A 13087-nucleotide genomic window follows, 5' to 3' on the forward strand; every position below is an offset into this window, starting at 1 on the left:
TATCCAAATTTTTACCAGCGGAATTGCTAAAAACGGCGATGTCATGACCAAATACGGCTTTACACCGCTCAATAGAAGGCCGGAGTGGTGGCCAAATCGCTAGAGAATAAGGAGCCGTAAGAGTATTATCTTTATCGAACACTACACCTTTGAATCCCTTTCTCTTGAGCTCTCCCCAATCAATGTACCTCAAATCTTTCACAGAAACATGCGGGATAACCAAACGACGATCCCTAACGATAACGGAGACCGAAGAAACGATACCCTCAACATTGATTCGTTGCCCAACAGCCGCTTTCAGATCTGCCCACCACATGTTCGACGAAATCGCCAACCCCTTGTTGTCTTCTACACTCGGCAACACCAACTCGCGTGGCTCTCCGTCGAATTGTTCAGGGATCCGGTTAGAGAATCCTGGGTCTTCGTTTGAGGAGCTGAATTGGTAAAGAAGAAACGAATCTTCAAAAGTGGGTAAACGCAGACTCTGCTTTTGGCTTCGATGGTTTGTTGTCGTTTGCAGAGGAGGAGAAGGCGAAGGAGGAGAAGAGCAGATGGGTTTGGTGGAGCAAGAGATGAGATTAGGGTTTCGTTTGTAACGGGGAGGAGATGAAAGAAGGAAACTTTTAGGGATTGGGTAGTAGAAGGTAGTGGAGGAGGCAGCCATCGATGGGGTCTGCATCTCAAGCGTTTTTTTATAATACTATTGTTTTCACTTTTATTGACCCAACAAAAGTTGTTGCAAGTTGTTTACCGACATCATATTCCAAATTTCTTGGAGCTGTTTTAGAAAATTAAAAGATGACTTTATCTTTTGTTCCACACGCTTTTGATTTCCAAAAATATAAACGGACAGTAATCAAAGCTCATCAACCTATACAAAACAAAAAACATTCCATGGCTTGTCCAAATGAATCAAATTGTCTGTTTTGCTCATGTGTCCCTCTTCTCTTTAAATTGGCCGTCTTTGAACGCATTCTAGTGCAAGGAACAAACTAGAGAAGGTTCTAGGATAGAGATTCCAGTCTTAATTAAAGGTAACCTCCTGATATGCAAGAATGATGAGTGGATTCATTCCTTGAACACAAACCTTAATATGCTCTCTCCCAAGTAGAATGCCAAAATCGATAGTAATAGCAAAAGCTGTTTTCATTCATGGACTAGAGGTAAAGAAGAAGCACTGCTCAAGCAAATCTATAAGAAGTGATAAAGAACAGTTGCAAAATGCGTGGCTTAATCAATCAAAGCTGATCCCATCAACAAACATCACAAACTCAAAATCCAAACCCAAGACAACTTGTATAAATTCATTCCTGAAATCAATCGTAAGAACTTTTTCATCAGTTATTATTCCACAACATATTCATCAGAATCACCTTAGCTTAGAATAGCAGACGAACAAGGTTGCTGCAACCAAACCAACAGCTCCAACAGATCCAGCAGCAACCACTGGCCACTGAAACTCTGCTTCCACGGAACCCTTTTGGTCACCACCATTTGTGTCTCTGACCCCATTACTAAGATTCCTGGCTCTCTCATTCAACCCAAAAACAGTCTTATTACCTTCCTCAACCTTCTTCAGAAACTCTTCCTTCTTCAACTCCATCACCTTCTCCCTTTTTTGAGTTTCACTCAAAGCTACCTCCGTGAGCTTCTTCTCAGACTTCAATTTCTCCAATTCCTCTCCATTCTTCACCAATTCCAGACTCAAAACACCAACTTTCTTCTGCAATTCATCAATCACTCTCTCTTTCTCATCAGCTTTCTCCCTCAGCTCCTCTTCTAATCTGAGCTTCTTACTCTTCTCCTCCATTTCCCTCACTTCCAAAACCCCAATTTTCCTCTCCAAATCCCTAACCCTCTTCTCAACCTCAGCTCTATCTTTCCTTAAACCCTCAGCTTCCTTCTCACACCCTTCCAGCTTCTCCACTTTCTCTGCCAACGCCTTCTTCAGCTCCACCACTTCTTCCGCAGTCTTATCCACGCCGTTCAAGGAAGTGATAAGATCATCCTGAAGATCCGACACCTCAGTTTCAAGCTCCACAGCTCTCGTAGAAATAGATTCCAGCGCCTTCTTCTCTTCCTCGTATTCCTCAATCTCTTTCTCCATTTCTCCGAATCTCTGATTCATCTCCTCTTCTACACCTTGCATCTCTTCAATTTCTCCCGTAAGCCTCTCTACCCTCTCCTTCAAATCGAGATTCTCCTTCTTGAGCTCCTGGTTCTTGATCTCCGATTCCTCAATCTTCCCCTCCAGTTCCTTTGACTCTACACCGTCATGATCGGACTCGGAGATCCCCTTCGCCGACCGATCTTCAACATCGCTGTGAATAACCACCTCATCCGCCATTTTACGCTGCTACTAGAGAAAAATTCAAGACAGAATTTAAGACACAAACAATATGAATAACTCAACACAATGACAAAATCAATTAAAGCTCGTTTGCTTTTTAGAGAATCAGTCACTCTTCGACTTTGACAAAATCAATATGAATAACTCAACACAATGACAACATTCAACCAAAACATCATAATCAAGACATTTCCATTATCAGGCAAAACCCAAAAAGTATCTGTCTTGAGAATTACCTTCCGATTTGACAGGGGAAATATGACAAGAAGAGATTTTTTTTTTTTCCGGTGGAGGAATCGGCTAATCGGTTTAAAGATTCGATTTTTAGGGTTTATAGTGGCGTTGAGAAATTGGCCGGTTCTGAATACCCACGTGTTTAAAAAATCAAGTCCACTTGGAATTGGAATCATCACAGTCAACTCTGTTATATGGGCCTTTGAACCATTAGTGGTTAACTCAGTCAGGCCCAACTTTGTTATAATCGTGTATTATTTATTTATTCTTTTCCGTAACATGCGATGAATTTATCATTATTTTATACTGTACATGAACTCTAAATTGGCTCTTATATATTAGGTTTTCGAATTTCAAAGTGAAGATTTTTCGTAATATTTAGAACTAAAACACATTATATAAAGGGAAACAAAAAAAACTAAACTAAGCCACATTAAAAAGAAAAATAAGAAAAAAAGAAATATCATATAAGATGAGAATAAGTGAAAAAACAGAGAGAGAATTCCAAATTGTTTGTTCAATCATCTTCAACCTCCAAACTTCATATCATCTTTCTCACAGCGCTCAAGAAACGCAGTAAGGACTTTGATGGCATTTATCTGACACTGCAGAGCCAAAATGTAACTAGCTGTCTCTTCGAACAGCGCATCTACACCAAGAGCCGTTCCTCCGGGGACTATTGTCTGCAGCGCCTCGATCTTCTCCTCCACTCCTTCTTCTTCGTCGTCGTCATCATCATCTTCTACGCGGGTCGTCTCGCTTACACTCGCCGTTGCATCAGACAACCTCTGTTTGGTTCTGCGGTTGAAACCGGTTGAGCTTGTTGTGTTCACAGCGGTGGATGAAGATGGCGAAGAGCGTTTGGTGTGGGAAGAGGCTAGGGTTTTCTCCATTGACGGAGGGAGAGAGGATGTGTTGGAAGAAAAGGGGTAAGAGAGATGTGTGTGTATTATATGAGTGATGGGCAATTTTAGTAGATTTAGAGTAGTAGGACCGGTTTAACTATTCCGGTTTGTTTTTTACTTTGGTTTACTCTGATTTGCCCCTAATTGATTGACTTATGAGCTTAATCTTATACGAATTTAGTTTAGTGTGTTAATTGTGGATTATGGTTTTGTTTGATTCAGAGTTTAGGTTTTGGTTTAGCTATAAATTTTCGAAATTGGGTAATGCCGGTATGCCATCAAAGCTGGGTCCAGTTGTGATTTTCGAATTATGTGGAGTGTTTGTTTTGTTTTGTTGGTTGTAGAGAGTAGGATTTGGATCGTGAGTAACACGCGCTATGTTGTGTGGTTTTTTAGTGGAGACGTCACTATACTCAAGTGGATCTCCCTGAGGTCCTGACAGATAGATAGACTGGATCTTTATTTGTCTTTTTAAAAAAGAAAATACAAAAAAAACAGAAAAAGTTTTAATACTAGAAATTGAGAAATGCGTGTCATTAACAAATTGACATGCTTAGTTTAGTAATAATAGACTTATCGACATGTGTTTAAAACTTTGGATCAGACTTTTTGACTTGTGGGTCTTTGTTTTGTATTCTTTTCGGAAACAGCGATGTTGGGGTTTGATATATATATATATATATATATATATATTTCACTTTATAGAAAGTTACTAGTACTATTCAATCTAAACTTACCTATGCTATGCATGGTACGACAAATGCAATACATACTCTTCATGTATTTAATTAGTTTACCTTGAGCATTCTTCTATAGTCATCAAACTGTTTTCTAATTGTATTTGAAGATATACGTTGATGTATGTATGTACCTTAGGATGCATGTGAGACTAAAAACCAATCAATCTTCTTTTTCAATTAGTCCTCAAATTAGTAGCATATAGATCAGATATATCTTATAAGTAGTAGTTTACATACTAATCTTAAATCAGTGTTACCATATACAATTTCAACAGTACGTATATTAACAAAACTAATCTATTACTACTATTTACTAGTATTTTGAAGTTTCAAATTTCAACTCAGCGTGACTTTTATTACTACTCTCAAATGCTCATAAGTCATCATAGCTAAGTAAGCAAGCAACAAGGGGAAAGAAGACTAATAAAATCCAACGCGAGAGTGGGGCGCGTGATAAGAAAGCGGAGGGGAATCACCTGCGCCAGGTTGCATGGGAGAGAGGAGAAGGAGATGGGATCCACAAAAGCTCCGTAAAAAAGGAAAAGAGAAAAGGAAAGCACATGTGCTCACATGAGTTTCTCTCCATCTATCTTAGCTCCCATGTGCCTTTACTTCCACACACACTCTCTCTCTATATAGATACATATATAATAGGTAGGGAGAATGAATAGAGATAGATACTACAGTTGTAGATAGTGAAGTGGTGGTGGTACTAAGATGATCTACTTAACTAGTTGCAGTTGCACAGAGACGAAGATATCCACATGATTTTTACATCTCGCATGGGAGCCACGTGACATCGATCTTTTTTGGAACCTACCTTTTCATTTCCTCCTTACAAATCTATCCCTAGCTCATCTCTTTTGTCAACTCTTTTTTTTTTTCATGGTTTCCAAGACTTTCCAAGGAAGTATTTACTCCTACAAGCAATAAAAAAAAAAAGAGAAAAGTCGCGCTCATGTGTCCGCATTAGTCCTTTACACAATTCACCTTCTTATAGTTCTTCGTTTTGAAAACAATAAGGCTGCATTTCAACAAGTACTTATTTTTGTTTATGTACTAACTTGATTACTAGTATCTTAGAAGTTCCACCACCATCGTAACTAAATTTAATGCGATATCGATTTAGCATAAGATATTAATAAATTAAAACATCAATTTTCTAGTGTTATGAGCTTATGATCCACTAATATAGTAAGAGAATAAAATATACAGTACTATAGAGGGTAGGTGATGTTTCCAAGGAGGGAACGGAGAGGGGGGGTTGGTTTATTGGGATTGAGATTATCAGAACCGGTTTCNTTTCTTTCACCATCGACCAACCTGACACTTTCCCCAATTATAATATTTATAATTATATATTGGTGGGTTATGTATCATCGACCCCAAGAAGATCTATCTACATACTGTATATAGCCATTAGCCAGCTTTCTTCTATTCGCCTTGGTTAATCATTATTCAACCACAACCATTTTTCTGTTTTTTCATAAATGTTTTATGGTCATCTAAATTAATATAGTCACATCAATGGGGTTAGTTAATGTGCGCTGTTAAAACAAGAAATGGTGTTGAGAGATGAGATAATTTCGTCTAGTTTTTAGGGATGAAAAATAAATTAAGAAAATAAAGACGAAGAGGACAAAAACAAGTGATACGTTATGGTTTTTATTAGTTGCAAATTATTTGGGGTCTTCTTAATTTGTGGTTGAGAAAATATGGGCCAACCAAGTAGACCCAATATGACGACGGTTGATCTTTGGGACAATGGTTACATGGGTGTGGTCCCTTCTGCATCATACTTTGTCTGTAACATGAATCGTCTATATGTTCTATTATTTGATTTCTCGAACTTAAACTCACACCACGAATCAAAAACATCTTATAAGGCTCCGGTGAAAAACTTGTAATAATTATCTTTTCTTTTGTAATTTCTTACTGTTTCTTTTTGTCAATTGTGCATCATCATCAATAAAAAATATTTTGCTCTTATCATATCAAAAAATGATTATCTCGGACAATTCTACAAAATAATATTTTCTCTAATAAAATTGCATTTTGAAGTCTTAGCTTTCGGTAAAGAAAAATCGATGATTCGTGGGACAAAACGCTCAATGATCTGGTTAGGATATAAAGTGTCCCAATGAGCTGAAGTAATGACATTATTTCAGAAAATATTTTTGTAATAACCGATAAAGTTCAGGACAAGCTAGATTTTGTTAGACCACTGTAAAGATGCAAATCACTAATTCCGAAAGAGAACAAGTTTCGATGTATTCGTTCTTTACTTCAGATGTGTTTTGTTGGTTTTCTCAATTAAGATCACATAAACAAAACAAAAAGCTATATTTACAAAAGACGACTCTACGCACATATATTTTGCATATACATACATGAACATTATATAAAGGTTTTCTTTGATGTAAAATAGATTAAAGTAAATAGTGCAGATTTTGTTTATGATCGAATCCGGAAGGAGGAAACAAAGTGATGCTCGTGACATGGGCTTCCCACTGCCACAACCCACATGCGTCGGATCTGCCATGAGAATATATCATCAACATCATAAGTGATTTCATCATAAAGATCTTCATGATGTGCATGTGCAATGATCGCATATTCTCATCCTATCTGTCACCAGGTAAGTATGGCTTACAAAGTTGTTTGTCCATAGCAGCAATAAAACAACCTTTTTTAAAAACACAACCGTTTGTGTCGGTGATATTTTTGTACTAACAGGTTTGAAACATACGACGATGTCTTTGTTCCAAGCGATCAAAGCCAATTTTGGTGTAAGTACATTTTTTTTTGACATACTAGAAACCTGCAAGTTTTCTGATTCACGTCAAACAAAGATAACACACTAGAAAACAGAGATATAGTAACCAAAGCTTAAGACATGTTTTAGGTGATTAAACAATATTTGCTTTCGACCAGTTAAAAACAGAGGAATAGAGGATGATAAAAACACTAGAAAGCAAAACAAACTGTAACTAAAAAGTGAACACAAACAGACTCATGAGTCGAAACCTTTCCTTGTTGTTATCTACGGAAGCACGAACTTTAACCAAATCTCAAGACATGGCAATATCTCTAGTAAACGTAGAGTATTCTCCCACATGAAAAACCTAAAGATTGTGAAAACGTAAATTTTTTTGAAATTGTAGAGAAGCAGGAATGGTTTCGTAGCTAGTACTGTACTAGTAGTACATAAAACGAATCGTACTTGAGTAAAATACAAACTAAAAGATGAAATAACGAAAGCAAGTTTTTCATCCTCCAAGACTTCATTTTAAAAGTTGAATTTTATATTATATCTATAAACTGTATAAAACGTAAGAAAAAAAACATTCTAAACAAAATTATAAATTAATTAGGTAAAAATTAATTAATTGGGTATTTAAAAACTAAATAAATTAAAAATTATTATTTAAAATATATTAATTTATAATTTAGGCTCGCGGTGTACCGCGGGTAAAAACCTAGTTAAATATATATATATATATATAATTACTTAATTTACTTTCTTATCTTTTTTTTTTGTTTGTTTGCTTAAGAGACTCAAACTTATGTTTTATACCTTATTTTTGCTATTTTACCTTCTCTTCAAGCCAAACTTGGAGGAACATAATAACCTTGGTGGACTCAGTTCGGCTGATAGCTTAAAGCTTTGACGTAAACATGATCTCAACCCTGTTCACAAGAAACTCGAGAAAAAACGAGAAAGACATTTAAACGGAACACAACACGTTGTGCCTTTTTCTTAAAGTCAGAATCCTCGTCAAATTTCTCTTTTGATTTTTTTTTTTTTTTGTAAAGAAACTATCAGATATGACATCTGAAGTTAGACTCTGAATTAATTTGGACTTTCACATAAAAGCAATTGGAAAAATAAAAGAAACTGAAAAGCTTGAAAATCCATATTCTACTATATTAATTGGGAAGTACAGATATGAAACTAAACTTAAAATGTATAAAAATTACATTCAATTGTCATTAGAAAAACTTAATTAAGTATAGTTAATTAATTAAATAAAGTTAATTAATTAAAAAATAAAAAAACTCTGACAGATCAAATATCAAAAAAATCTATAAAAAAATTTTTTCTCTCTCTAATAAATTATGGACGAAAATTACTAAATATTTTTTTAAAAAATATAAACCAATCAGAATTTCAAAAACTAAGATTTTCTATCCAAGTACAAAATACAATTATTTTTAATAACTAAATTTCCAAGATTTTGTTAAGATTTCAAGTTATGATTCTCCTATCATCTTTATTTCTTTTATTTACAAATTGTTTGGAATTTTCATATAATACTTATGATTAATAAAATGCAGAATTTTGTGATTTGAAAATTTTAAAACGAAGATATATTAATCAATCTATAAAAAAAATGTGTGTTTTAATTTCCACATTGGCGGGTTGATAAAACTAAATTTATATAAATGATAAATTAATAATTTTTATCCGTTCACAATTATAATATTAAAATTACTACTTCATATTTCACAAAATAATGATGCAAATACAACAAAAAAACAATATAAAACTGTAATATACGTCAAAAATAAAATACTATAATATTCTAAAATAATTAGTATTCAAAAAGACTAATTGTTTTAATGTTTTACAGAACAGTTAAAAATAAATATTATTTCGAACAAAATAACTTTTTAAAAAAGATATAAAATAATTTTTATTAATATATTAGAATTTTTTTAAAAATGTTGACATCTCATAGTGTTGATGTAAGGAAGCTGATCTAAACAAGGAAATTCCTCAAAGAGATACTTGATCAGCATGCCAGCTTGCAAGGGGAGGGGAAGAAAAGTTGGGAGGTAAAATTCGTTTGATATAAAAAATAATATATATAACTGAAAATTACTCAGCTTGACACAAATTTGCCCAAAAATAACTAATGTAAACCCCAAATCATTGACAGAACTAGATTGACACAAATATTGTGCTAAAAGTCCAAAAAACCTTTATCTTTTTACTTTGGAAAGTTTCCTTAATTTTAATTTGAATTTAAATTATTTTCTAATATATTTTTAATAAATGATTTGTTTTTAATCTGTCAGCATATGATTTTAAAAACAATTCTGTTATAACTTAAAAAAAGAAACAATAAATCTGTCACTATAAGATTTTTAAAACAAATCTGTCATCATATGAATTTCAAAACAAATCTGTCATAACTTAAAAAATTCTGTAATAACGTAAATAAATATGTAAACATTCTTAAAGTCATTCTAGCAATTGTTATTTTCTTTAAAAAATCTGTTAGCAAACCGCAAATTTTTTTTAAAAAAACAAAAAACTGTCATTACATAAACCAAAATCTGCCATAACATGAAATAACAATAATTCGACTGTGGGTTAATCAAGGATTTCTTTTTAAAATTAAAAATCTGCCACCATGCTATAGTTTTTCGGTGAAATATAAAAATCTGTCGTTGTCAAAAATAAATATGTTATCACTTGATGTCAATCTAGTAATTATTTTCTCGTCAATAAATCTGCCATGTGACGACATACTAATAGTCTCAAAAACAAAACTGTACCGACTAATCAAAAAAAATCTGACATAAATTATGAAAGTCTGTGGTAACAACAACAATAAGTCTGTCGAAGAACAAAAAACTGTCACTAAAATTAAATCTGTCATAACAAACTACAAAAAAACTGTAAAAAAAAAATATATGTCGTGGAAAATCTTTCGTAAATAATAAAATCTGTCGCGTATATAAAATCTGTGACAACTAAATGGAAGACTTTAAAAAAAAAAAAAAAAAATCGAAATATCCGGGATCTACAGAAAAAATTAGGAGGGATATTTTGGTAATTTTTTTTTTCCTATCAAAAGAAAAAAAGGTATTTTAGGAACAAAAAAAACTAAAATAACCCAAATATTTTATTAGTTATTTAGGTAATAAACCCATAATTTGGGTCAAGCTAGCCTTTTTCCCTATATATAAAACAAGGGAGCACACAAAACAGATTTATTTTCCAACAGAGAGCAACTAGGAGGGATTAAATTCGAACTGGATCTTGCACTTGGACGGTCTGCCAAGCCTTAACAGGTCGTTGGTGAGTTGTAACTGTTTTTTGTGGTCTGCTTCACAAGACCAAATTTTGACCAGCTCAAGACATTGCAATTCCTCCAGGAAACGTTTCATGTGCACCAACTCGTTTTCAGTTCCCTTGTACTCTTTTATCTCTAGGACCTTCAAAGGACATGTCTCTTCGTACGAATATCTCCACTCGCAAAAACAACCATTTTGTGCGTCACAACTACTATCATAGCATGAGGATCCCTAATGAGAGGGAGGGTTAGAGATTGAAAACTTGAGTGTGTATGAATACGCAAATTTTGAATTGTACGAATATATATACATATATATTTTTTTTGGGGGGGTTTTGCTATATACCTTTAAGTGGAGAGTATGTAGATTTGGAGACGTCTCTACCAATCATTGCATAGATGGGCAGCATAAACTGGAGTTAGTTCTAACAGATAAACGCAATAGCTTCGTAAACACTGGGATTTCTATCCTGAAGAAATCAAACATCTGAAACAAAATAAAACCAACTAGTCGTTAACCAGCAGCAATCGTTGGATCGAAAACATCAAGAAACGTACGTTTTTAAATTTCACAAGATTTCTATTTCTTATAACAATGGAAGCCTTTTCGGTGCTTTTACATGCTCTTTTAAGTTCCCAAGTTGCGATAACACATTTACATATGAAAGAAGAAAAGTACCTTAGAGGTTTGATAATCCGATAGTTCGAGAATCTTAACACTTCTTAACCCATTAAACAGATCCTGTGGGTTGCCTGTCCAAGACTCAAAAGTAAGCTTAGCTTCGACCAGGGAGTCAAGGTTAACAGCTTGATACTCATTCGAAACAGAATCGCAGTATTCTAAGTAGGAAAGGTTAGGAGTATCAAAAGTAACGCGCTTGGCCCTATAAGGATCGCAAGCTTTGAAGGCTTGACATGTAATGATAAGTCTCTGAAGGGTCGGACACGAAATTGTGCGTTTCCAATGTAGGCAATCATCAACACGTATAGTTAACTCCTCAAGAACATGGCAAGCGGATATAAGAGCTTGAACATCACTAGAGAAGCCAACATGATCAAGAAACAGAGTCTTAAGAGCTGGAAGAGAAGCGCTCTCAGGAACTATACCAATACCAAATCCCATTCCTAGTTTCAGGTTAACAATCGTCTTGCAAGTGAAGAACTCTAAAGGCAGTGAATAATTTGATTTACCAGCTATGAAAAGATTAAGATCCAAAACTCCACGAGTCAGCACATTGCATATCAAACTGTTGACACGAGTTGCGTCGTCAACACTCTGCTGTCGATGTTTCAGAGTGAATTGCTTTAGTGGAGAGTTGCCTGATACAGCAAATATATTATCAACGAAATCTATGAAACTCGTTGAATTATTGGGATTCCGATAGTGGAACTCGTCTAGATGAAGGTTTGGCGAGAAGGCACAAAGATTTCGCCATCTCTTTGAGAGAAGAGATGTTGAAACAGCTTCCTTTGTCGAGAGGAATGACAAGATGTGCCCAATTATCTCATCTGGCACACTGCTGATCACATCCATCTTTTTTCATAAACCCTAGAAAACCGTAACTTCTGCTAGAGAGGCCAATGCTAATAAGAAATAGAAACCGCAGACTCGTCCCTGTTTACGGATTTGTTTTATATGGGGATTTGTTGAATAATATTCCCTCTCTATCATAATAGCTGATATTTTTTTAGGATTAACACCAACATTAAAAATAATAATATTCTTTTTAATACTCATTTACTTAGGTAGGGGTATTGGACAGTGGAACGTGAAAAACACCAACATTAAAAATAATAATATTCTTTTTAATACTCATTTACTTAGGTAGGGGTATTGGACAGTGGAACGTGAAAGAATTTAATAGAATGATGAATTCCAGTGTTATTCGATCAAACATTTTATAAATTCTTTTGAAGTCTAGTGTTATTTAAGTTGTTACTTTTTTAACTCTATTAAATTCCAGTGTTATTGGATGTTATCTAGTTTTACACAACATCATTATTTAGCGAGAATTCAAGAGAATTATTAGTGTAAAATGTGAAGAATAGATTCCTAGCTTTTAAGATGAGATTTGGATAGATAAAAAAAAATATATACTCATCAATTACTCGTGACAAATTCATCATTAGTCCCGACGGCAACTATCGCTCAAGTTCCTGCCGACTATCAAAACGTCTCATATTTTCCAATTTCTTATCTTCTCCAAAAACAATTTATGGGTCATAGATTCATCGAGTCAAAAGCTCTCCATTAAAGATTCTCCATTGGAATAGAACCAGAAGCTCTCCCTCCATGTAAGTAAGAGTGACTTCAAGATTGAAACGAAAAATCAATCAATCTCAAATTCTCTTCTAATAAAGGGATTGGGTACATAACCTCTCTCATTTCGAATTCTGATTTGTATATTTGATCCTCTGTTTCCAGTATTGTGTTAGCACGTCATATTCTTCTAGTCTCAGTTTTGATTTATGAAAATTACTGAGTACGGAGAAGACAACATTATCTATTATGCTAGGCTGTTCTCATCTCTCGAGTCTCGAGTATGAACTATATTTTTTTCCCTGAGTTTGCTCTTCTTCGTTTGCTATTTATTAAGGGCATAGCTACAGAGTTTGAATTTGGAAATTTAATTTGATTCTCCATCTTCAATGTTTGCAGTTTTTTAGTGAAATAAAAATTGAATCAATCAAGAGTTCACTGCGGCGTAAAGATCGAAGAAGAACGACGGTGGCCATAAGGAGAAAGAGAGGTCACGAGGCCGAAGGCAATAT

General features: G+C 34.4%; 4 protein-coding genes across 6 annotated transcripts in view; all 4 read right to left on the reverse strand.

Annotated features, from left to right (window-relative positions):
• Positions 1–740, reverse strand: part of LOC104792168 — a 1696-nt gene extending 956 nt beyond the window's left edge. The window contains exon 1 of the mRNA XM_010518241.2: positions 16–740. Within this exon, the coding sequence (XP_010516543.1) occupies positions 16–679 (664 nt within the window). The 5' untranslated portion in view covers positions 680–740. The remainder of the gene's footprint in view (positions 1–15) is intronic.
• Positions 1167–2702, reverse strand: LOC104792170 (peroxisomal and mitochondrial division factor 1-like). Of its 3 annotated transcripts, none has more exons than XM_010518244.2 (2): positions 2587–2702; positions 1167–2356 (listed from the first exon to the last, which is right to left on the reverse strand). In XM_010518244.2, the coding sequence occupies exon 2, from the start codon at positions 2345–2347 to the stop codon at positions 1370–1372; it is 978 nt and encodes a 325-aa protein (XP_010516546.1). In that variant the 5' UTR covers positions 2348–2356; positions 2587–2702; the 3' UTR covers positions 1167–1369. The 3 variants fall into 3 exon arrangements, with proteins under 3 accessions (XP_010516546.1, XP_010516545.1, XP_010516544.1); XM_010518243.2 differs by having other exon boundaries at positions 1167–2353; positions 2587–2701; XM_010518242.2 differs by having other exon boundaries at positions 1167–2359; positions 2587–2701.
• On the reverse strand, positions 2900–3666 carry LOC104792171 (transcription factor PAR2-like). Its single transcript, XM_010518245.2, has one exon. It carries the CDS (start codon positions 3475–3477, stop codon positions 3112–3114), a length of 366 nt encoding a protein of 121 aa, XP_010516547.1. The 5' UTR covers positions 3478–3666; the 3' UTR covers positions 2900–3111.
• On the reverse strand, positions 10741–11849 carry LOC104699223 (F-box protein At4g22280-like). Its single transcript, XM_010414558.1, has 2 exons — positions 10995–11849; positions 10741–10785 (listed from the first exon to the last, which is right to left on the reverse strand). The coding sequence occupies exons 1-2, from the start codon at positions 11847–11849 to the stop codon at positions 10741–10743; spliced, it is 900 nt and encodes a 299-aa protein (XP_010412860.1).

Source organism: Camelina sativa, chromosome 6 (genome assembly GCF_000633955.1).
Source record: "Camelina sativa cultivar DH55 chromosome 6, Cs, whole genome shotgun sequence".
Taxonomy (NCBI): domain Eukaryota; kingdom Viridiplantae; phylum Streptophyta; class Magnoliopsida; order Brassicales; family Brassicaceae; genus Camelina; species Camelina sativa.

Coding starts and splice junctions, on each gene's coding strand:
- LOC104792171 (XM_010518245.2), bottom strand. CDS start 3,477: ATGGAGAAAACCCTAGCCTCTTCCCACACCAAACGCTCTTCGCCATCT.
- LOC104699223 (XM_010414558.1), bottom strand. CDS start 11,849: ATGGATGTGATCAGCAGTGTGCCAGATGAGATAATTGGGCACATCTTG. Junction 10,786..10,994: donor CGGATTATCAAACCTCTAAG/GTACTTTTCTTC, acceptor TGATTTCTTCAG/GATAGAAATCCCAGTGTTTA.
- LOC104792170 (XM_010518244.2), bottom strand. CDS start 2,347: ATGGCGGATGAGGTGGTTATTCACAGCGATGTTGAAGATCGGTCGGCG.